Source organism: Sycon ciliatum, chromosome 1 (assembly GCF_964019385.1).
Source record: "Sycon ciliatum chromosome 1, ocSycCili1.1, whole genome shotgun sequence".
In the NCBI taxonomy this organism is placed as follows: domain Eukaryota; kingdom Metazoa; phylum Porifera; class Calcarea; order Leucosolenida; family Sycettidae; genus Sycon; species Sycon ciliatum.
In genome coordinates, this window is record NC_088643.1 from 30,775,884 (window position 1) to 30,801,736 (window position 25,853).

Consider the following 25,853-nt stretch of genomic DNA (forward strand, 5'->3'; position numbering starts at 1 on the left):
CGAGAAGAGACCAGCCAAACTTGAAAGCCGAGCGTTGCCGCCAATGAAACTAGCGGCATAGTCCACTTCTCGCTCTGGATGTACTTCCAAAGACGCGAGTGGCAATGTAATTGCAAAGGACGGTCACTCCTTGAATCGACTCCCATCGCCAAAGTTCAAACAACGGAGGATCATTGGAGAAGAGACGATTCTGGTTGAGAGCGACTCCGGGCAGTTTCCTAGGCTAGAGCCGAGGAGTCGCAAGTCCGGTTGCAGATGATGAAAGGCTTGCGAGAAGCTTGTCTTCGAATCTCCAGAACAGCAGGGTAAATCAGCACAGCAAGTGGAGTACTAGTAGACCAACCCAAGCCTTCATGCATTCAAGGCCAAGACGATGAGCAGCATCCAGATTGAGCTGAACAAAACCATCCCGTCTGCTACCAGTGTAAAATATGGCTGAAGAATAGTACACTTGTTGGTCAGCTAGCAAGAGGTTATAAGAGAGAACCCTAGCCAATGGTGTGAGAAGTAGCAGCGAAGTGATAGAAGAAAAAGATAACACTGTCCAATGATAAGAGTAGCTAGGGCGCCGCGAGGTGAGAAGGAAGTGTGAAAAGGAAAGGTGTTACTTTTACCAGGTTACACTCACCATAGACCTAGCATGGACTAAAAGTAGTAATACGCCCGTCGCACGCGCAAGGGAAGCACGCACGCACGCACGCACTCACGCACACACACACACACACACACACACCTCAGACATGCCCATCGCGAATGACGCGGAAGCGATGATAGCGAACAGCTATGTTAGACATAGCAACTAGTTACTTGTGCTGGGATTACACCATTCAACAGCTTGCAAGGCTGGTGAATTGACCGCCACTATTTTCTAGCCTGGTATCCACCAAACAGCTGATTGAAGTGGCTTTTTCTGGCCAGTGAATCCCTATTTTTCATTTTTTCATTTTTTTACACACACGCCACACACCACACACCACACACCACACACACACACACACACACACACACACACACACACACACACACACACACACCATGTACCATGTATACACCCGTCGCAAGAGAAGCACGCAAATCTGCAAATACACTGGATGTGCACCCACAGATTTTCTCGTATAGCAACGATAACGAACAAGATCTGAATGAGACAGATCAAGACTTTGCGCCAGATAACTGTCTAATCCACACAACTGGCAAAGCCATGTGAATTGCTCACCAATGCACACCTGGCAGGGCCAGAGGCAGCTTCAGCGGAGCGACCGAAGGGCCATCTTTAAGGGGATCCTCCCCCAGAAGTTTTTGGAATTTAGACGGCAACTCCCTGTACAAAATCATACATCGAAACTTTTTCTCCCCGGTTTTAGACGTTCCACGTGGACTTTCTTTTTGGGAAGTTGGTACCAGTGGCGCCGGCCCTGCCTGGTCTACACCACACGGAGTACATCAGCATAAAAAGGCCAAGACAGTTACCTATGCACACCCTACACTTGCTGGAGTAACCAGTATAGACAGCACACTGCTTTGATAGAAGCAGACACTAGATGCACTGGTACCTTGAAGTGAAATGGGAGACACACACACACACACACACACACACACACACACACACACGCGCACACATGCGCACACAAACCTGCCAGCCAGCCTGACCACAGTACAATGCAAAGCATGAGTTCACTTCTTGACATCCTCAAGACATCACTATTATTTTCGCTATACAAATCACTGGAAAGGGTACAGTACATCTAACTAAATAGCAGAATGCCTTTCTAAAATTGGTATGTACAATGTTCATGGACTCATCTTGGTCTTGTTTGCACTGCCACATGCCATGGAAAGTATGTACAAAATGGGACATGGCTGGGCAAACATAAACAAAGAAAATTAATTATTTCATCTGATGGGGTAGTCCATTTCTATATACAGATACATATACAAGGGCCAGTGTCACAGGGAAAAGACAGCTGAGATCTGCAGAGTATTGTGCTCATCGTCTTTGCACTATACTCCTAGTCTACCGTCTCTTGCCACCGCCTTTGCTGCCACCTTTACCAGCTTTACCCGCTTTGCCACCTTTAGCGCCTTTGCCGGCCTTGCCACCTTTACCAGCCTTGCCTCTGCCTTTTGACTTTGTTCGACCGAGATCTTTCTTCATTCGAGGGTCTACCACCTTGTACTTGCCCTTGACACCATCAGGCCGTTTCGCTTGCTTGGTAGCTGAAGGTTCAATAAAGCACATGGCAAGAAACACAGGTGCAGAAAGAATAACATGAGAGACGAAAAGATTAGGACACTTGATCATAATAATAATTATGTCAGCAACATACTTGATAGCGATGACATCAAACACAACTGGTTCCCAGTAATTTCATGCAGGATTGCTACTTTTCAATCCAATCTCAGTACCGTAAAGGTCCGTGAATAAATACCTGCCCGAAAGAAATACTCCCTTCATTCTTTTGGCTCTGTCTGTTGAGGTCAAGTCAAGCCCGATAAACATACTGCCCGAAATAAGTACCGGTACGATGCGCACAGGCACCCTGTAGCATGTACATCTACATGAAAATGACTTCTCCACTACACACAAGTCAGGTCTGAAAGTTAGTTCATGCCCGAAAGTCAGTACCCACCCGAAAGTTAGTACGGGTGTGGTCACGAAATTCGAAAGTAAATACGTACTTATTTACGGACTTTTACCAACAACAGCCTCTTTTACGGGCAAAATAAACACAATGAATATTTTTTGCCAAGTGTTCCAAAAACTTCAACTCAAAGTTCTAAAAAGAAAAAAACGAAAAAACACGCAAAAAAACAGCATAATAATGTATACCTACTTAGGTAAACAGCAGCAAGTTCAACTTCAAGTCAATATTCCAGTCACTGTTACCGCTCGTGCACGCTAAGCCGGTACCCGGGCCTCCACCACTGCCAGTGCAGCAGAGGTATCACCCACAGCCAAGGCAGGCTGGCTAGAGAGCCTTCTGCACCCACGGAGGCACATGATGCAGGACCGCAAGAGGGAAAAAGCGATCCTGCACCTGACGAAAGCCATCACATGAGAATACTGCTCCCCTCTTTTCGCCGCCAACAGAGAGGCCACTCGTTTGTAGAGGGCCGTTGCTGCCTTGCCCATGCCTCCACTCGCAGACATCACAGCCGGAACAAAAGTGGCATGCTCCACTTGTCTCACTCTCTCTTCGTAGTGCCTTCGTTTCTCTCTTTCATGTCGATGATACACAGTGGTACGTGGTGCAGACTGATTTGAGCGAGCATAAGGATTAAAAACCCGGACATCAATAAGGGTTCGCTCAAATCGACTGCCCCACAAACCACTGGCAGCGACATCAAGGCGTGCATGATCCTCCACGTTGGCCGTTCGGTATTGCAATCGCTCACCGGTCAGTGGCTGCAGCGTAGGCTCCGTGGACACATTGCTACAGACTTGGTGTAGGAGCTGTGCGGTAGTGTCACGAATGGCATTGTGTCGTATGGTGGGAAATCCTCCATGAGGACAGGATAGTGAGTGAGAAACGCTCACCTCTTGGCCACATGAACAATGAGTCGGTATTCTCGCCGGCGTCCATCCATAGCGGAGACACAGGCCGTCCCAGAACTCTTGCTTCGTGAGGCTGAAACCGTACTTCTTCAGCGGACGACATGTTAACCAGCTAGATGAACCCTTCTCTCTAGCGATATCGATGACATTACGCAGACTCGCGGATGCATTCTGGACCACGTCCTCCATTGCCGCTGCCTGCGCTTGACGGGACTCTGCCTTGACTTCTGCCTTCATCTTGCGCATCTTAGTTAAGCAATCGTCAAGTGCAGTGTCACCAGACAGAATCCTGCTGGTGAGAGACTCGGTAATGCGAACTGACGAGTTGTATTGCCCACACAAGGACATAGGGCTCGTGATACCCAAGCCGCCCAAACGACACGGGAGAGCGAACACGCGCCGGAGATCCCCACCAGGAGGTGAGCGGCAGGTCAACGCTGGAATCAGTTTAGTTCTAATGGCACCTTCAAGTGGCTCCAGCAGGTGCTCGGGGATGTCCATGGTTCTGCATAGAAAGGTCCCACTTTTACGGTAGCTCTTGTTTGGTACTATAAAACGGAAAATTTCGGTGGAGATTTATTTTCGGTAACTTCGGTACAGGTAATTTTTACCTAAAATAAAACGCCACCTAAAATTCAACAATGCCATGCTACACAGTGTGCAAATGCATTTTTGGATATGGAAAACTGGTTTACCGAAATTGTGGCACTACCAAACCGTTGATTCTGGGAAATACCGAAAATATTATCCCACCAAAAATTCCCGGTTTTACAGTAGGTGCATGACCCTGTTGATGTCAGTGCTTTCTTTACCAGCAGTGCCCCCCCCCCCCCCAAACTCCCAGGGCCAGTCCAGCTGTGAGCGAGACTGCTTCAAACATGAATGCATCCATACAAAGTAAAAAACTGAATCCAAGTAGCATGCAGAAATCAGAATTGCCATGGTAGTGACGGAGTACTTTCAAGCCCTATTCAACACGCCACAGAGCTCATGAGAGAGATGACATCCCGTTGTTGTTGTTGAGAGAGAGAGAGAGAGAGAGAGAGAGAGAGAGAGAGAGAGAGAGAGAGAGAGAGAGAGAGAGAGAGAGAGAGAGAGAGAGAGAGCATACGAAGACACTCTCGAAAAAAGATAAAAAGACAGTGCTGCTCTTCCCCAGGAAATCCAGAGGAGAGTTTCAACAGAACAGAGTGGGAAGAGAAGCTAACAAAGAAATACATTTCGTTGCCTACTCACCTCCGGATTTTTTCGCAACAACATAAGTAGTCTTTTGTTTCTGCTTATTGGCCATTCCAAGTTTCATGTACACTCTGTAAGAAGCAACAGCAAACCAGAGCACACAGACAACACATGATGATGAAGTGATGACGGGCAGAGCGAGCCGGAAAAAACATGGACAAGGTCCACGCCGAGAAAGTTGAGAGAGACCTATACCAGAAACATGAGGTCACTGGTATTTTGCTGGAGTTCAAGGTGAGTATCCTACCTGTACAATGTCTGCATATGGTATAGTATATGTAAGAACAACAGGGTTCAGCATCTGCAGCACAGTGACTGGGTAGTATAAGGGGTTGCTTGAGATTCATACTGTTGTGGGTTCGAATCCTGCTTGTTCTCTTCCTTTGTCTTCTTTCTTTCAATTTTCTTTTTGAAGTGGAGAGAAAATTTCTAAGTCCCTCTTCTGAATCCTAAAAAGGAGTATATATTTTAACAGTATTTATTTCTCTACAGTGGTGTATATTAACAGTATTTATTTCCTTCAATTTCATTCTTGAGACTTGACGGTTAAAGAAAAGAACACTACCCTACCTCTTGAGTTCCTTGGCTTTTTCTGCTGATGACGAATCTTGCTGATCAATGGCCGTGGCCTGCTTCTTGATCTTCTCTACCCGCCGTATAGCCTGCAGGAGATAAACATGAGGAGTGATACTGGTCAGGTTATGATATGCGCAATAGAGGCAAGGTTGTACTACAGCAGCTCATGACGTATTGGCTGAGAAAGCTGAAAGCCTAAATTCAACACATCACCAGTCAGACCATAATCGAAGTGAACTCGGCCTGTATATTCTGCTACAGTACATGAAGTAAATCGGCGGGTGGGAGTTCTTTCTCTGAAGGTACAATGTGTACATGTCAATACACATACAGGCAGCAAGTGAACAATGCACAAAGCATACCACCACCACCACCACCACCACCACCACCACCACCACCCAGACCACCACCATGAATACGACCTACGGAGTACTGCAATAACCCACATACAAGTACATGCAGATATACGTGAATCTTGCTACAAACCAAATTTTCAAATTTTCCCACTTTAATGTGCATGCGCGATCAGAGAGTCTCTGAGCTTGACTACTTCGTGGATGTCAGTTTCATGGCTCCTTCCTGTATGCTGTTCGTAGACCTTTATCTGTGACTATGTCCAAGTGAGAATTTTGGTGGTGTGTCACCTAAGGACCCATAGGGCCATAGAACTGACCTTGCGCTTCTTGCGAGCCTTGGCCTCAGCAATCTTCTTCACAGGACGAGAATTGATCTCCCGAATTCTAGCCTTGTACTCATTGACCATTTCCTACAGTGCAACACAAAATCCATCAACAACAAAAGAAAGTATTTTACTTTAGTTGAGAATGAGACTCTCAATACTCCAGAGACCAGCTGTACAAGCTGTACAAGCACAATAGGTAGGTGGTATAGGAGAAGGTTATACACAGCATAGCACACGCTATAGGAGAGGGGTGCATATGGCATATCAACTTCTACAAAAAGTAGCTTATGCCGATCATGCTGAAAATTAGAAATTTAGAACTGCCATTGGCTACTGAATCATGCCTCTTGTTAGCCGGTAAAGCTTCCGGCATCAAGTCATGACTACAGCATTACAAAGGAAATTCAAACCACTACTACTTGATGTCCCGGCAGCTAGCTGCTTCAACCTTGTTAGGTCTCATCAGCGGAGCACATAGGCACAGAGAGCTGCTGAACAGACTGCAGTGAGCTCTAGTGAACAACAAGAAGCATCAAAGTCCCCGTGAAGGTCGAGAAACGCAGCCAGCCTTGTACAAGGGCAGAGCACATAACTCTCTCTCTGTCTCTGTCTCACACACACAATCTCTCCATGTCTCACCTTGGTAATAGGCATCTGTCGCTTCACATGCTTCGTCTCATTTTCCACAAACCATGCTGGCAGACCTTCATCACTGTATGAATACCTGAGCACATAACACAGTTCATAGCGCAAGACAAGGCAAGGTGAATACATGTACGAATGTATCCAGTATCAGATGATTTACCAATACCACATGAATGTCTTCCCAGCTAACGATGATACCAAGAAAAAGTGTTGTGACCATGGTGCTGAAAACAATAACACTTTAATTATGCCGGTTTCCACAGCACCCGCGCACTGCACATTACACTGCACAGCACAGCACACTGCATAGCACAGCACACTGCACAGCACACAGCACAGCACAGCACACTGCACAGCATATTGCATAGTGACATGGCAATGGAAAAGCATATCACATGCGACATAGCACTTGCCTGTTGTACGCCATATCTTCTATCGTTTCTTTGTTCTTCCGTGAGTTCAGCATCAGGCTGCCAAGGGCTAGCTGAGCAGCACTCAGCTGCTTCTTTTTCGAATCTAAAATCCAAGACAGCAGCAGCAGCAGCGCCAGGAAGTAAAGACATGTATACGATGGTCATATTCACAGTACCAACTAGGGGTGAATTTAGAGTCTACAAGATGATTTCCAGCTGACCTGCAAGTTTCTCACCTGGCTACCCCACACTTCAATCAACTGAATACGTGCACAGAGAATTCAACCGTTTGCAGTGCTGGTCCAAAGTGCTGCTAAAGGTGGCAGCTGCAGTCATTTCTTGGAACAAACGTGACACTAAACAAACGCCCGTGAGGCAGATTTCTGGTCAAAATAGGTACCGGTACATGCACACATCGAACTTAAAATGCAAGCCCCCCCGGCATGATGCAAAATCCCTGGCAATCAACACGCTGTAAATGTAGTGCACATATAAACTTACCTATTCGCTCAAACGGATTCTGGCCTTGCTTTTTCTTTCCATTCTCGGTTGCAACACCCACTTCTTGGTTTTCTCTTCCAAAATCATCACCATCCTCATCATCGTCGTCATCGTCACTATCATCATCAGTATCGACGATGGGCTCTTTCTTCTGTACCTGCACCTTTTCTGCTTTCTTCTTCTCCTTCTTTTTTACTTCTTTCTTGTCCGTGGTTTTGCTTGTGGCGGTTGTGTCTTGCTCCTTTTTACTCTTTTTCTTCTTCTTTTTGTCTTGAGCAGCAGGGTCACTTTTGTTGGTGGTGACAAAGTCATCATCATCCTGCATTTCCACTTCTGCAAACGCTGCCTGAATTGGCAATGTAGAAACCACACAAACAAACACACCAACACAGATGAACGCCTAGTAAACAACAACAGCAGCTGTATGCAATCTTTGTGCGGACAGGAAGCTGGAGATCACCTGGGCCAATGAAACTCGATCCCTAAACAAGAGGTCAGAGCTCGTGTCAAAGTGTCATGAAACCAAGTTCTATCTCTGTAATACGAGTGTTTGCCTCCAGGATCACATGAAAATAGTACAGTGGTCATGGCACCTGTCTCCTGTTTGTTTATTGTGTGGTTTCTAGCACCTGTCCCCATCGGTCATGCATTTCCTACTTCCCCTCGAACTGCACTATGTAATTACATTTGTGTGAGGTGCTGCAAAGTGGCACCCAGCTCGTGGCCTGATTGTTTGATACATATAGTTCGAACTTCAAAGTATGCACAGTTTGTGCTAATGCTTTCTCCCCTTCGCCTGTCGCTCACGTGATGTTCAGATCACCTGTTTTGAGCCACCAGTTGCCGGGTGATGGGCACGACGCCTGAGGTGGAACCACACACCTACAAACTGTGAATGCTATACGCAGTATACCTTTGTCTTTTTGATGGATGAAGTGGTTTGAGAAGGAGAAATCTCTGAAGATAAAACCAGTACTTACATCACTAAACCAACGGGATGTCTGGGAATTCTCATCTTTCTCTTCCATACTGACAACGAGTGGATTCTCTACAAAGGAAAGAAAAAAACCTCACACGATCATTACATGAAGTAGGTAGTGTGTGCGTGTGTGTGTGTGTGTGTGTGTGTGCGTGTGTGAGAGAGAGAGAGTGAGTGAGTGAGTGTGTGTGTGTGTGTGTGTGTGTGTGTGAGAGAGACAGAGAGAGAGAGACAGAGAGACAGAGACGCACACACATTGATCCGCGTGCACTCAATGAGTTTGCTGGCACATAGCCGTACAATCTCAGTCGCACTTGAGCATAAATGGTCAACAGTAACAGTATTCCTTTCTCGGGTCGTAAATCGAGGTGAGACGCTCTTGTGAGACCGGCCATTCTCGCAGTACTTTATAGTATGAGGCTTTGCTAAATGAGAAAGCGAGACACAACCACCCATTACACCTAACGTGACCTACCATCATCTTCACTCTCCCACTGAAGTTCGCCGCCTTCCTCATCATCGTCGTCCTGTTCATTCTCTTCAGCCAGCTGATGTAGCGACTTGTCGTCATCAGAGTCGTGAACGTCGCCCAGTGCAAACGCCTGCGCTTGCTCTGTCTGATCCACCCACTCATCATCATCACTATCACTATCAGCTAGTCCGGTATTGCGAGCGCTGCCAGCATCATCACTATCCATGCCCTCGTCTACATCTTCACCGGGCACAAAGTTGGCCTCATTCTCTGGCTGATCTTCCACAACATTCTTGCCTGTGAACGTGTCCAGCACCTACATAGGTTGAAGCATCATGCCCCATAGAACACAGTCATAGTACCCGTACACAGTCACATAGTGTGTATACATGACAGTCATGTGACCTGGCCATGTCTACCTTACAACACAGCAAACACTAGCAGTGGACAAAAAATCAATTTTACACCTAGCATGAGAGCCAGTCAGTCGGATCGACTTCTCCACATGCATAAATACCCCCCCCCCCCCCCACACACCCATGCAGAAAGGGTGAGTGGGGCTCAAACAACTTTTCGTTTAGAAAAATCCAACAATTGGTACCCCAGGATGGCACCTGATGAACACAAATGTATGCTAACCAATGCATTGGGTTTCTGTTTTCAGAGTACAACGCTTTTTCAGTTCAATGATGAAGAGTACAGCACTTGAGCTCTCCTGGGCTCATAGTGTTTCTCTCATCACGAGCTTTCCAGGATGCCCAATTATCCAAGGAAACCAAAGATACATCCAATTCAAGGTAAACATTTTACGGTGCAATTATCTGTACCGGTATATATTGAGTTCTGACCGTAAAGGGTTACTAGTCAACTCACTGCCGAACTGCGCAGGGATCGCAGGTTAAACAGGTTCTGGTCGTCAGAGGTGGTCGGTGTGTCTCCAACATGTCTCATTTTCAAATTTATCTCCTTCTCCATCTTCTTCTTCTGCTTCATCATGTCACGATGCTCACTGGCGGCGGTACACAGCAGAAACATAGCAAACAACCCGATATATGATAGGAATACAAACAAAGGCTCCAGTGAGAAATTACACAATCCTGCCAATACTAAGAAGGTATAGCCTACCAGCAACGGGTCACACTATTGCCTAGTATGTGCACGCGCATGCGTGCGTGTGTATGCACGCATGTGTCCATGTGAATATGAGTGCTTTGGTTATTGTGGACACTGGACACAGCATGGCACAAGCAGCCGATGGTGCTGCCCCATTGCCAGTGCAGCAAAGGACATGGTCAGTGGGGTTCAGAATACCATGGTCACCTTTTATGTGGAGCCCAACGGTTACAGCTTGCAGGTTATCGATAAACCGGAATCTTACATCATTTCAACCGGGCCAAGTACAGCACATGCATAGGAAAACCTACCGCTTCTTCTTGGTACGCTGTGCTGCCTTCACTGCTGCTAAAGCTTCATTTACAGCTGCCTCTTCATCTGCCTCACTATCACTCTCCGCTGGTCTGCAAATAGGAATACGGTACAGATACATTGCACAGAGCTTAGACAATACACACACGGGTACCAACTCATGTCAAAAGGAATGTGCATCAGCAATTAATGCCAATCATACATGAACGCATGCACACACACACACACACACACACACACACACACACACACACACACACACACACACACACACACACACACACACACACACACACACACACACACACACACACACACACACACACACACACACACACACACACACACACACACACACACACACACACACACACACACACACACACACACACACACACACACACACACACACACACACACACACACACACACACACACACACACACACACACACACACACACACACACACACACATTCATAGCATATTCACACACGAGTGCAGGTGAGATGTACTCACTTTTCCTGAGCATCCATGTCTTCTTCGCCTGCAGCTCCTTCTTCCTTGTCAATCTCTTCGAGAACCTTGCGCATGGCCAAGCGCCATTTCAACAGTCCACTGTAGTAACAAGACCACAGAAACATCACCACTTAAAAAGAAGCCTATAAGTACAGCACTGGCCAGTAAAGTTCACCCAATAGACACCCTTAGCAAAAAACGTTATGTTGTAACGGTATTATCGTAAGGGGGAAAATACCGTGATTTGGGTTCGACCTTTAGCAAGATGCACGCTATTTTTAGTACGCTGTTGCCACGAGAATAGCTTTGATTTCGCGCGGTACGACCATTTTTGTCACCATATACGGCTTCTTATACGCGATACAAGGTGAAATACGTACGGACTATGCAATATTTGGCGAAAACACGTGCCGTTGGTCACAACGATAAATCAGCCCCCATAACGTTTATACGCTGCAGCTTCAACGCTATTTGGGTGATCAAGGTACGAGTACCGTAAAAAATAGCGTTACCGTTGTTTGCTAAGGGTGTCTAATGAATAAAACAGGCCTGGGCAGCGCATGGCCCTAGCATTACAATTACAAACACTGTGTACTTGAAGTGTCAAACACGGCTCTGCTTTATTCAGGGACTGGCCAGCACCGCACACGAGAGACCTGCCAAGCTCAGGACACCGCTATGCTTCGTTTTTACCTAGGTCATGCTGAATTCATGCTGAATTTGTGTATTTGAATCATATTCAACGATTTGTGCGTTGCATTCGCATTTCATACTTGACAACTCTCTGTGTTGTGTGACTGGTGTTCAGTTTATTAACTTGTTCAGATGACCAGCACCTATTATTCTATTGGTGGTCAGGTATCCGGCAATACATCAGTATAATAATATTTATATAATATGGGAAAATGCTGAATGCCAACAGTTGTACAAAGAGGCGTTTCGGAGAAAGGAGTTTTAACAATGCGACAAATAGTAGAACAAATGATGCCAACATAATACCATGTAACATAATACCATGTAACATAATACCATGTAACATAATACCATGTAACATAATACCATGTAACATAATACCATGTAACATAATACCATGTAACATAATACCATGTAACATAATACCATGAAACATAATACCATGTAACATAATACCATGTAACATAATACCATGTAACATAATACCATGTAACATAATACCATGTAACATAATACCATGTAACATAATAGCATGTAACATAATAGCATGTAACATAATACCATGTAACATAATAGCATGTAACATAATAGCATGTCACATAATACCATGTAACATAATAGCATGTAACATAATAGCATGTAACATAATAGCATGTAACATAATAGCATGTAACATAATAGCATGTAACATAATACCATGTAACATAATAGCATGTAACATAATAGCATGTAACATAACACCATGTAACATAATACCATGTAACATAATACCATGTAACATAATACCATGTAACATAATAGCATGTAACATAATACCATGTAACATAATACCATGTAACATAATACCATGTAACATAATACCATGTAACATAATACCATGTAACATAATACCATGTAACATAATACCATGTAACATAATACCATGTAACATAATACCATGTAACATAATACCATGTAACATAATACCATGTAACATAATACCATGTAACATAATAGCATGTAACATAATAGCATGTAACATAATACCATGTAACATAATAGCATGTAACATAATACCATGTAACAATCATGACATGTAAAAATGTATAAAATGTGATTCATAAACGTTTTTCTTTCGATGGTCATCAGTGAACCTACATCGAATGGTGATTTACAGGTGAATAAACAGTATTATATGTGCTCAAACAAAGCTACAAAAGTCATGATTGCGACAATGTAATCTCTTTTTCACCCTTGCTGCTACTGTAGTTTTGTAACCTCCAATCATGACTTTGTAGCATCGAAAGAAAAACGCGTGCGAACAGTTATGTGCACAAAGACTCTTTTCAAGTTAGCAAACCAGTCCACAACATGCAGCACAACGCAAAACATAATAGTTGAAAAATACAACAGGACGCAGCACCAATTCTAGATCAGCTTACCGCAACTCGCGCTTCCCCAGCACCTTGATGTCTTCACAGTATTCCTTGATATCGTCTGTTGTCAACGGATGGTTTGCAAATATCTTGCTGTCGAAAAGAAGCTGAATAAGCAAAAAGAAAGCACACAGCAGGCACAGAAAACACCATAAACAATACAACATCACAAGCAATTACTATGGTAATAGGAAAGTCATGACAGGAGCATTAGTCCTTCATAGGAAATAGGCTGATGATGTGGAAAACACTTGCTCACCTTGCTGGCACCACCAAGGTACTCAAGATGATCCTTAGCCGTGACAAATTGTGACACCTTGCACTCCCGGTACACCGTACTCAGGCCTTCTTCATACCCTTCGACTGCAACCTTTTTCTGAACATCAAAGACAGAAAATGCAATGGCATGCCAGAAGGGAAACGATCAATACTATTGGATAATATTATGTTGCTATGGCAAAGTCAGCTTGTTCGGATGAAAGCTCTTACACATCTCACGTAAGGACAAGAAGAAAGACAATGTGATGTGTACTTGTGCTAGGATACAATACAGCTGGCCATGTTCAGCAATGGGGGACCCGCCATCACTCTACATGTTCAGCAATGGGGGACCCGCCATCACTCTAGCCTTATCAACACATTGCCTGTACATTTGCACAAAGTCACAAGCTCCCCACTCACACCCACCCACACGCGCGCACACACAGACACACACACTAGAATTTTACCTGTGGGTTGAAGATATCTGGCTTGGCTGGCTCAGTATTGTCGTCCTGGAATACCACCTTTGGATCTACAAGCTTTGGGTCAACCTTCTTTGGTGCCTTGTAGCCTTGACAAACAACGAAGATTTCCGCTGACTCCAAACGAGAAGCCTGCGGTTTCGTGGCATGCACCTTGCGAAAGAGCTGGTTAAATGTGTCCATAAGTGCCTGGTAGTCTTTTGAGCGGAAAATCTTCGTTACAAAAGTACCGTTGGGCACCAGGAAGTCGCACGCCAACTTCAGAGCAGCCAGAGTCAGTTCTGATTGGGTGAACGCATCTTGCAGCCAAGCTGCACCGACATTAGGAGCACCGTCGTTCAGCACTACATCTGCTTTCCATGTCTTCAGCTCACGCCGAATAGCCTGCACACGGACAACATAGTACAAGAGCAAAGCAAAGACATGATTGTAGCAATGTGTTATGATTGACATTCACCATGAATTGCCCAAACGCCTCTGGCTCAATGGTACCATAGAGCATCATCGACTACCCGAACCCTTCGGGGAAGCCGTTCAGAAGGAGATCGTGTAAATGGAATGTTTGGATAATGAGAGAGTCACATCTATGCATATGCTGCATAGGGCTCATGCATGCATGTGATACACGCACGAGAGTACAAATGCACTGACGGTCATGGACAATGGTTTCAACTTTCAACATCAAAAGTGCGTACAAGATCATGTACTAGTAAATCCAGCATGTATTGAAGACGGGCATGCTAGCAGCGCACACTTAGATCTACAGACTACAGGATTGCACTGGTGAACTCAAGTCTTGCTTCGTGCATTTTTTGGGAGGTCCCAGCCATTCCAGATAATCGATTGTTCGGATAGTCGACGCTCTACTGTACTGAGACAGATATGCTCATCATCTTCTTATGATAGCAAAGAACATTGAGTGTGTGTGACACTGCATTGCTTACACTGCGACATTTGTCAGTTGTGATGTCCTCCTGCAAGCACTTCACGTTCTTATGAATCGGTTTGATGGACACAAGATCAACACCTACAAGGCAATAAGGAAAAGAAGAAACAAGAAAGACATTTGCAAAGCTCGGCAGTAATATTAACACTGCTATACAGTTGACCTACCTTTAGAACGCTATATGCATCAGAGCAACAGATATCGTTCTATAAAGGGTGATATAAGTTAGATACAGGGGTAACAGGGGTAACTGAGATACAGGGGTAACTGGTTCATTTCATAAATGTACATTATCATACTGCATCGGTTTTTTCTTCATTTTTTTACAAGTACATGTACACTACGAAATAGTGGTGGTGACTTCGGCGATGATTCGTTAGGAAAGGGTTACTCAAGCTACTCAAGCCTACTCAAGCTCAACTGATGAGGGGTGAATTCTCCGAAGCACTGTGTATTGAGCAGAGAGTGGTGCTTTCTTGCAGGTTTGCTGAGCCGAAGGCTCCATGGACTTCTCGTGCGCTCTGGATGGCAGTCGTCAAGTCAAGTCGGTGGGAAAGCGCGAGCTCCAGTGTGGGGAGCAAACCCTTTCCTTACATGTACATTGTACACTCTTTACATAAGTATAGAATTTCACAAACGTACGTGCCTGCATGTTCTATGCAGATTACATCCGCATCAGGGAATCACTTAACTTCCTAGGATAGTGGACTCTACATATCCCCTGCTAATATAAATGGAAAATGTCCATTATTATTTATTATTATTATGTGCTTGTTCGCGTAGACATCAGCATGGCCTGCAGCTGCATTAATGGGCACGCAAATCATGCAAACCAGCCAAAAGTTTTCGCATAAGCCACTTCGAATAGATACAAAAGACCACAACAGTTTCAGAAAAAAAGAAGAAATATGCGAAAAGAAGACAAAAACTAGGGTGCCGACACCACTCGGGCACAGATGCCCACCCAACCGCTTCGGTCAGCAGCAAGGGCACGGAACGCCTCCAGATCGACTTTGCTTGACAAGGAAAGTCCAATCCACTTGGCATCATCTTGTAGTAGCGTTGGTAGTGTGTGTTTTGGTCGTCCCCTCCAGCCCGCTGGACGAGGCTCTGCGAAGTACGCTCCCATGGCCAGTGATGGTGGGGAGTCAGCCGGGAGCCAGAGGACGTGCCCAAAGAGCCTCCACCTAGCTCTCAAGATGATACTACCGAGAGGAACCGCGCCGGTACGCTCATAGAGCCTCTCGTTCCTAATCCGATTCGGGAACACAATGCCGATTAGCGCCTTCAGATGTTTTCGGTGGAAGGCCTCAATACGGCTCAGCTGCTGTTTCGTTGGTGCCCATGTTGCACAATTGTAGCAGAGTACAGGGAGTACAAAGGCATTATAGAGCCGGATGCGGAGATCCTCTGAAACTAGCGACCTACGGATCCACAGCATCCAGAGTTTACCAAAGGCAACAGTTGCCAGTTGCTGTCGCCGTACCATATCCTCGGCATCACCTAATAGGGACCCGAGTTTCTTGGTGGTTCGCCACTCCTCCTCGATGCGATCAGTGTGCCGTTCGATGTGCGTGTGCTCTGTTTTTGTCTCATTCACTTTCAAATCCCACTCGAGGAGCTTGTTGGATATGGTTGGAAGGAGGGTCCTCAGCCTCTCACCATCAGTAGTCACGAAATCCACATCGTCGGCGTAGGCAGTTTCAGTTGGTAACCCCAGGGAGATATCGGCAGGGGGACGTGGTAGAAGAAGAGGCCGAACATCACGCAGCGCACCCTCAAGGTACACAATGAAAAGAACAGGAGACAACGAGTCACCTTGGGGTGTGCCGCGGAGAGTGGGGAATGACGGACCCTTAGTGGATGGGAGTACAACCCGCAGTACGGTGTCCTGGAGGAGGTAACTGATCATTCGGATTTCATCCGGCTGCAAGAACGATCCCAGCACCGAGATGAGCCGTGGCCTGCTTATACAGTCAAACGCTTTTGACATATCAATGCCTAGGATATCCAGCGCACAGCGATAGCGTTGGCATCGAGCCGCCAACCATCGGTATGACCACACAACGTCTGTGGTGCTTCTGCTGGGGCGGAAACCACTCTGTGTGTGTGCAACGAAGTTGTTGACGTCCTTGTTGATCCTCCGCAGCACAATCAATGATAGAATCTTCCTGAGCGCTGTGAGTAAAACCACGGGCCGTAGGTGAGCGACTGGTCCCCTTGATTTGCTGGGCTTTTGTAACGGAATAAGCGACCCACTACCGATGCTGTTCAGGGGTAGGCCTCAGGCGCGTGCACCGCGTGGTTTTCTTGGAGCCCGGAAACCACCTTTTTACATCCGCTAATGGCGCTATGAAGTGCATTCTGCAAACACTCAAATATTTCGTAACTCGGCTTTCCCTGAACGGAATTGAGTAATCGAAAGGTCTATTCGCATTAGAAAGTTCTCATCTGTCGGCTCCAACAAATCCGAAGTCGATCCAAGGTCGAATAGTGGAGTTACGCACTCGACAGGTATTTTACGTCCCATTGCAAATTTTCACTTCCGCACTTGGGTGGCAATTATTTATTGTCATAAATATTTCCTCTATTGCACGACAGTCCATACATGCATAGACGTAGACATGTTTGACGTCAGGCACAGGTCTTTAGCGGTTAGCTACAAAAGAAAGGAGCGCTCTACGATGAATACTACATGTACAAAACACCATGGATCTTAGCGAATTGTCTCAATTTCCGGTTGTGCGTGTCTTCCCAGGGCTATAGACTAGTGCCACTGCAGACTCAGACAGTGACATGGATTGACCTGCTTTTTTGACTCACTTACTAGCAAGAATCGTCCTTCACTACTTCTAACTACTTGTATAACGTCGGCTAGCGGCTAAGCCTATTCTAGGGAGGGCCCAAATATGCTTAAAAATTTCGCATATTATGCTTTTCGCATATTGGCCACTTGCTTCAAAATATGCTTCGAAATCACACAAAAGCAGAAAAATATGCCCGAAATATGCTCGAAATATGAACTGTTATCAGTGATAATTATGCGAATTCTTTGCTCCTTGTAGCAAAATATGCTACATTTGGTACAATGTGCTAGATTTGCTACTTTATGCGACCTTGAGTCGCGGACACTCTCTTCTCGGGTCAATTTCGACCCTTGTTTGGATGAGCATTTTTCCTTCCGGGCTAAGTTTGGAAGTGTTCCCTGACCGAGCGTGCCGTGGTAAGTAAGTTTCTTTGTCCATTCCCGCAATCTACCCTATAACTATGCGAATTCTTTGCTACTTGTGGCAAAATATGCTACATTTGGTACAATATGCTAGGTTTGCTACTTTATGCGACCTTGTGTCAAAAGGACCAAATATGCGAAAATATCTGCAAGCATATTCGGGCCCTCCCTAGCCTATTCCTTTATCCTGTGTCAGGAAAATGCCTTTGTACCACATTTGTTTTGATGGCCCGGTGGGACTGGCAGCCATAACTTTTAAAGCTTTCTTTCAGTGTGTAATGCGTGTAATACTGCTGAATCTGCAGGTAGCTTATTGCAAAATGGCGTTCGAAAATTTTAGGAAACCACCTTTTTTTGACCCGGTGCACGCGCCTGGGCCTGTCTCGATGGCAGAGTTGAGGACCTGGGCGATATTGGAGTAGACAAGGGCAGGTGAGTACTTTAGCAGCTCCCCTGGCATGTTATCTGGGCCACTTGACCTGCCATTATTCAACTTTTCAGCTACCTGTGTCACCTCTGCCTCAGAAATGGGCCGCTCAAGCCGGCGGTACTGAATAGCGCAATCCTGGTCGGCAAGGCCCGGCCGCCGCAGCAACAGTGCACCAGGCTCTGGTGTGTACAGCTTAGAAAAGTGGTCGGTGATTTGGATGGCTACTGAGACTGGCTGTATTACTTGTCTACCCGTTTCATCATGCACAGTGATAGGCTGTTGCTTTTGTCGCTGGAGTGGATGGACTGCATGAAACATCTGTGCTGTATCTTTCTTTGCTTCTACTTCCCCTCGCCCGAGCGTCCAGCTCATTCGATGCTAGTTCCTTTGCTCGCAGCCGGATTCGGTGTGAGGGGGTGTTCCGCCGATGCTTCAGATCAGCCACTTGCTGTGGATCCCTACTTGTAGTTATCAGCAGTCGCAACCGTTTTTTTCTCTTCCGACCAGGAATGTAGCTGATCATCCATGAAACGCTGTTGCTTCCTTGGGGGCTGTGCCAGTCCAATGGTATTCTTTGCCGTTCGCTGGATGAAAGATGAGATCGATGTCCAGTGTGCTTCCGGTGTGGATGTGTCTACTGCGATCCGATGGGTGAGTTGGGACTGGAAGTTTTGCCGGCAGGTGTGCTCGCTCAATCTATGAACCTGAAACTTCTGAGCTTTCGCGGTTCTTTTTTTGTTGTTGTTATGTGCCCACAGACCATAGATCCTGCTCAGACGGGCGCGTGCGACAAAGAGCCGATGGTCTGATTTCACCAGTGTCCCAGCATAGGATCGGGCATCTGTGAAAATCTGCTTCTGGTTGCTGCTACACAAGATGAAATCTATTGATTGTATATAGGAATAGAGCAACCACCGTTTGGGTTGTGCCTCCAACTTGTCCAGGTTGTCAGATGCTTAGCTGGATGTTGTTACATGCAAAGAGACCAAACGACTCGCAGAAATCCGCTAGCATAGCTCCGCTGTAGTTACGACGTCCACGACCATACCGTCCGGTGCACGAGCCACCTGAGTCATCCCTCTGGCCGAGTTTGGCATTGAAGTCGCCAGCGACGAGAACGAGCGAACTGGACCGTACTGAACCCAGGCAATCTCCGAGCGCTGAGTAGAACTTGTCGAGATGGACATCATCTGCCGCTACGCGGGTTGCCGTTGGCGCATACACATTGACGAGAGATAAAGTACTTCTCTTGGACAAATTGATTTGTATCGCGGCTACTCGGTCTGATACTGACCATATCCGATGAATACGTTCAAACAGGCTTTTGTGAATAGCGAACCCAAGCCCATAATGCCTGTTCGCCGTTGGTAAGCAGAATATCCTGTAGTCACCAGCTAGTTCGTCGCAGCCGTCCTTTATTTTAGTCTCTTGCAAACTGCAAATTTTAATTTTGTATTTCCGAAGGTCATCAGCAAGCTGCTGTTTCTTTAGGCTTGACGACAAGCCGCGGGCATTGAATGAACCTACACCAAGTCTTGTTCTGTACTACTGTCATTACGTTGAGACGCAAGTGTTTGAAGTAAAGAAGACATGAGGAACGTCACCTCCTCATCCAAACAAAAAACAAAAAAATGTCCATTGGTCAGCCCATTTCAAATTGCCACAGGGGTAATATTGCAACAAGAATAAGAGTATGAAAAAGTGTTTTTACTCCGAGTTTCACGCGCTAAGCGATCATCAGAAAACAGTGGAACTAGCTCTACCCTTCAGCATTGAGCACTCGATTGGATAGACTGGAACCTCTCTGTTATAGGGGTAAAAAGGTTTTAAAAAATTGTATACAAGTGTCAATGGAGTGATTGCTAGGCAGGGAAATATCGTTACAAGGGTAATATAGCCTGAAGGTGCCCTCCGGGAAGATAATTAGGAAAAATTGAAGAAGCTTGAGTAGCCAAGAATGGAGTGCGGGTGTGTGCCCTGTAATTATTTACTATGACAAGGTGACAATGGAGTTACGCTGCACTTCGATATTGTTATATGGGTAGGTTGACTGAACTGATATACGGATCAGGCAGAGTCATGTTCCTCGGCCGATTTCACAAAGCCAATGATGGAAATCAATCAGCAATTCAACAAAAGTAGCACGGATCAGCACAATGGCAATGGCTGTGCAGACGTACACTCGCCCAGCACAGTCAGCAATGGCTGTGCAAACGTACACTCGCCACTTACCAATGACAAGACTGGAGATGGGCATGTGTTTCACAGCAACTTGACACCTGCATAGCATCATACACACACACACACACACACACACACACACACACACACACACACACGCACGCACGCATGCACGCACACACACGCACATACACACACACACGCGCGCACGCACACACACACACACCATGCACACACACCATGCACACACACACACACACACATGCACACATACACACACGCACGCGCGCGCACACACACACACACACACACACACACACACACACACACACACACACACACACACACACACACACACCAGGTTCAGCTGAAGATTAAGAGAATGAGCTGGGGCACGGAAAATCCAACAAGCTATCACATCTTTCGAATATACCCTGGACAACGTCCATTCAAAAAGCCTTTTGGTACGTATTACAATTCGAAACATCCACCTTCAAGTAAACACTCCCAAACCAGCTCTAGTAATTCCATACATCAACGGGCCATCCAACCACTGCTATCTTCACGCTTTGCACAAAAAACCCTCCAGGGCTAGCCAACCCACTGAGAATAGTGGATTGCGGTTGGCGTACAATCAAATAATTTGTCCTGGAACCTACGTCTTATATGTGGCTCAAATGATTTCAACTGACAAAAGCACGTATAAAGGCGAACTAGCCTCTTCACAGTGAAAAGTGAATAATCATCTTACCAACCACCAGGAGCTGCACACAAATCCAGGCATACTCGAGCCTTCTCAAGGAAGTTGAACTTCCTATTGAGCTGGATTAGCTTGAAGGCAGAACGAGCTCGATAACCTGTGCAGACAAGCAAAGGAGCAAAGCACACCCATCATCAACACATCAACAGAAAAAGAGTCATTGGCATTTAACAAATTGTTAATACAACGGCAAACGCTGTACTGTTCACAGAATGATTCCTTCATGGCATCCAGTTTCATGCAGGATGCAATGGTCAGCATGACACTAAACGAATTCATCACCAGATCTGTTGAACTGAAGCGTGCACACTCTAATACTGCATAGTGACATTAAGTTTCATGATGAACACCATAATTACAGAGTGCATCTATCCTACCACCATCTTCCATGTTCAAGATTTTTTTTTAAACATTTCTGTCCATAAGTAGGGGCGTCGGAAGGTATTTTATGGTGGTAGATCTACGGACAGCCACCTGAAGTACTTTGAAGTACAATTTACTTGTGTAGTTGGGTGGCTCCTATGAAAATTTCGAAATTTAGACCCTACATCACAGCATTTTATTGTTTCACAGGGTACCGGGCACGAAGAGTGGTACGGTCAATACCTTAGTGACCATAGCGTGTCCGACGCCCCCTGATAAGGCACAGGTAGGTGTGGGACATCACTGCTCACATGCCTCGGGGCATTGCCTATGATGTGCTTAACCCGTCTCCCTAGCTTCTTTCTGTCCATCAAGTACGAAACGGAAACAGTGCTGGAGCTCTGAGGCTCAGGTTCTGTACGTCGACCATGCATTGTTTGTTGCTCGCCGTCCTCAGCTGCAACGGCAAGGCAACAGCTTCCCTCTACCGCAGGACTGCTACTCTCACATCGGACAAGCCTAGAGAATCTTTCTCGCCGGCTGTTTCCTTTGCCATGTACAGGTTGGGCTTGCCCTCGGCTGGTCAGCTGCGTCTGCCATCCACGATCATCGACGTCCAGCTGCCAACAATAATGAGCAGTGCTTGCCCATGTATTCACTGGTTTGAGGGAAAGATGCAAATGAGAAAAGTCTGAAGAAAAATTGACTTGTGACACCAGCACTCGAGCCAGGAACTTTCGCTTAGGGCGCGCTCACACTGCGACCAAAACCAGCGTCCATGCGGCCAAGTTGCATGGCAACGGCATGAACTTGACCAAAACGTCGCGGCCACGTTTCAAATCGTGACCGCGACCTCCGGAGGGGGGTGCCATGACTTGGCGGCAACATGATCGTAGACGTGAAGCGTATTTGTGTACAACCTGGCCTGAAGTATGTTCAATTTCTCAAATTCCGGTGTATTGATTCATGAAACTCGGCGGTTGTCGATGTCATCCTCGACATTTGCACATTTTTAAAATTAATTATTTTGTAGTTGTGGTCCTGCACGCACCGCCATATACATGTATGCATTCTTTGCCCTTTTTGGACGATGTCAATTTTGTTTTTGTAGTTGCTTCGTTGTCAGTTGATCGGGTCAGTGACCAATTTCTACAGTGTACTCGTTCAATACGATGGCAGCTTGGCCTGGCTTTTCGGTTTGGGAAATCATCTTTCTCTACTTTTCTGCGATGATGGAATGCCATACCGGTACCTCAAGACATTTCAGTTACAGTAGGTATCGGTTATAGCGTGGGTGTTTGAAAAACGATATTTGATTCTTATTGCCGATATTTCTTACACACGATAAATCAAGTGTGACATAATCATAATGCACGTGTGACATAATCATATGCGCATGCGCGCATTGCGCGCACGTTTGGCATGTGGATACATACACATGATACACACGGATCAGACTCACGGTCGACCGGTCGTGCTAGGCGACTAGACTGCGGAGCAGCAGATACGAGAGAAGTCGGAAGAAAGAGTCCGACTGGACAGAAAAAGTGATTCTCCAATGCTCCCTTGGACATAACTCTCTTTTTGTGTTGAATATCATTGTATTGAGTATGCACAGAGCACAGATGTTATTACTACAGGCGATACACTTTGCACTAATCTGGCATATTTTGCTGCATAAAATCCATTCTTAGGGCCGATATATTCTACTATGCGATAATACTGCTTGTAAGAATAAATATACACACAAAACATGTGTTATGATTATGAAAAAATGAGTGTTCATTCTTGTAGGCAGTATATTCTTGTATACGACCACGCTGTAACCGATACGCACTGTACATATGATCGGAAAATACAGTTCTCATCTCGGCAACAGACGAAAGAAACCACTACCGGAATTTCCACTGCACTGCCACTTGCTCTGACCAGGAGGTCAGGAAAGCGAAAGCGCTTGGATGTCAGCCCCTCAAGAGTCCAAACCTACATGATTGTATGAATTATTTTCGTCGACTTCAAGAATACGAGCCACGAGGCACTTCCTCCAACATGCAACATGCGAAAAATTACATCCAAAACAGGCCACAACTTTATTAGGAAACGCACGAACTCTTTTGGATACGAACTGCAATTCGTAAAGTTTGTGTGACAACTTCACGTCTACGTGTGTACGAGGCCTAGTGTGAGCACGACTGCCACGTTTCTGCGTTTTGCTGACGCATGGACGCGTGCTCATGGTCGCAGTGTGAGCGCGCCCTTAAGGTGCTGCGATGCTGTAACCACTGGTGTAGCTGTCATCCCAGCAGAGACCGTTCATCATTTTCTTCAGACTTCGTAACTTGCTCAGGTGATCGATTTTTGTTGTACTTTTGAAACCCTTGATTGTGTTTATCGTGTTCTGTCTATTGGATTTATTGTTTCATTCTAGAGGTGGCGCATAACGAAAAAGCTTAAGATCTTGACGGTCTGGGCTTGAGTAACGAAAATGGTCATGAAAGGTCATCAGATCACGACAGAAACTCGCCGTGACAACGAAATTAGTTCCGTAGTGGAGAGTGTAGTACAGAGGGGAGCAGCAAGTGTGTGTGTGCAACGGGCGTAAAGGTGCGACCAGTGCAGCAAGCTATTACATGCATTGTCAATGGAAGTACATACAGACGCGTGTCAACTTACACCTTTTCAAGTGCTGGATTTCTTGTTTTTTAATGCTCGTGTGTACGCTCTATATTCTCTTCGTGGGAAAAAACGTAGGACGTTGCCAAGAGGCATAGGTCATGGGTGAGCAGCTGCAATGCCTGGCGGAGCCATACGAAATTTGTGAGTCTCTTGCAGTTGATCTACCTGTGTCTTATCACACTTCTCAAAGCCACTCAAACATTCCTTTTACTAGCATTTGTTCTACCAAGCCGGTTGAAATACCAGTAGCCCTGGCTTCTAAGAACCCAAATGTCTAAACCTCCATTTCAGGATTAAAACTGTTACAGTTCCACCATCATCAATGAAATGAATTTCTAATTAAATTTTCAAGTCCACAACGAACTTTAAAATAAATCGAACAATCAGTAGCGGAAGTACAGGCAGCCACACATCCAAAAGGAGAACTCACCTGTTTCTTTGGCTAAGTGGTAAAACTTATCCTTCCTCCGCCTGCCAATCTTCTCCTTCCGACCCATCGTGAAGGTTCGTACACTGAAAACGTTGTAGTATAATAAAGATCAGATCAGGATTTACTTCTGGACTGCAGCTCCATGCAAGCAAAACAGTAGTTTCATTCCAAGCCCAGATTTTTTTGTATCGATGCATCATGCCTTCATGGCATTCATGCATGCACGACTCGACTGTCAAGTCGATCCAAATTCGGACGCCATTTTGCGTATCCATGGCGCGTGGCACATGTCATGAGTCATGCACAAGTACTGAAAAATCGAGTTGACGTAATAACCTACACGTGTACGCGTATCGAATTCGCGAAGGCAAGATCAGATTCAGAGTCCATAAACATTTTGTTGTTGTTTATGCACTCTTGTCGAAGGTCTATGGGCCTAGTATGGCATCATTACAAATCGAGTAAAATTATTATCATTGTCGAGGCCGATTGCATTCTTCCCATAGAGTGTTTTTGTTAGTTCGACAGACTAGTGAGTTGCCATCGTATTGTAGTTTGTAAGCATCAGCAGCGTTTTGCGGAATTGTGTTCTTCCACGGCCTTGTGAGATAATATCAATCATGGATCGAAATTCGTCAATTTGTGGTAAAATATCCCTCAATGGATACTTGAAGGACGTCCAAGAGCCAGCGAGTATATTCTACGGCAGGTGGCAACCCTACGCTTGTCCCTTAGGGCGGCATTAATGCATTCAGTCTGCTACACCGTCAAAAGTAGCAGGGCTGAAGCCAAAAAGGTGAAGGTCAGAAACTGCAATTTTGACAGTAGGTGTATTTCTTTTTCACTCACCTATCATGCATGAAAGGTTATTTGAGTCCAAGTCCGAAGTTGCTGCTTATGGCATACAGGTAAAATATTAGCTGTTCAGTACCTATGAAACTCATCTTGCTACGTCAGAAGTGCTGGTAGAGATTCATGACG

At 45.7% G+C, this 25,853-nt stretch overlaps 1 protein-coding gene across 1 annotated transcript; it reads right to left on the reverse strand.

The window, feature by feature from the left end:
• Nucleotides 1-1,673: 1,673 nt before the first annotated feature.
• On the reverse strand, nt 1,674-25,040 carry LOC135822579 (pre-rRNA 2'-O-ribose RNA methyltransferase FTSJ3-like). Its single transcript, XM_065335385.1, has 19 exons — nt 24,873-25,040; nt 21,395-21,500; nt 20,695-20,741; nt 14,802-14,884; nt 13,843-14,241; nt 13,374-13,490; nt 13,121-13,221; nt 11,007-11,105; nt 10,488-10,580; nt 9,937-10,072; nt 9,067-9,379; nt 8,593-8,660; nt 7,613-7,958; nt 7,112-7,214; nt 6,693-6,777; nt 6,045-6,137; nt 5,366-5,457; nt 4,793-4,866; nt 1,674-2,217 (listed from the first exon to the last, which is right to left on the reverse strand). Exons 1-19 carry the CDS (start codon nt 24,937-24,939, stop codon nt 2,015-2,017), a joined length of 2,625 nt encoding a protein of 874 aa, XP_065191457.1. The 5' UTR covers nt 24,940-25,040; the 3' UTR covers nt 1,674-2,014.
• Nucleotides 25,041-25,853: the final 813 nt, after the last annotated feature.

Coding starts and splice junctions, on each gene's coding strand:
- LOC135822579 (XM_065335385.1), bottom strand. CDS start 24,939: ATGGGTCGGAAGGAGAAGATTGGCAGGCGGAGGAAGGATAAGTTTTAC. Junction 14,885..20,694: donor CATCTCCAGTCTTGTCATTG/GTAAGTGGCGAG, acceptor ATTGCCTTGTAG/GTGTTGATCTTGTGTCCATC. Junction 9,380..9,936: donor GATCCCTGCGCAGTTCGGCA/GTGAGTTGACTA, acceptor CAACCTATGTAG/GTGCTGGACACGTTCACAGG.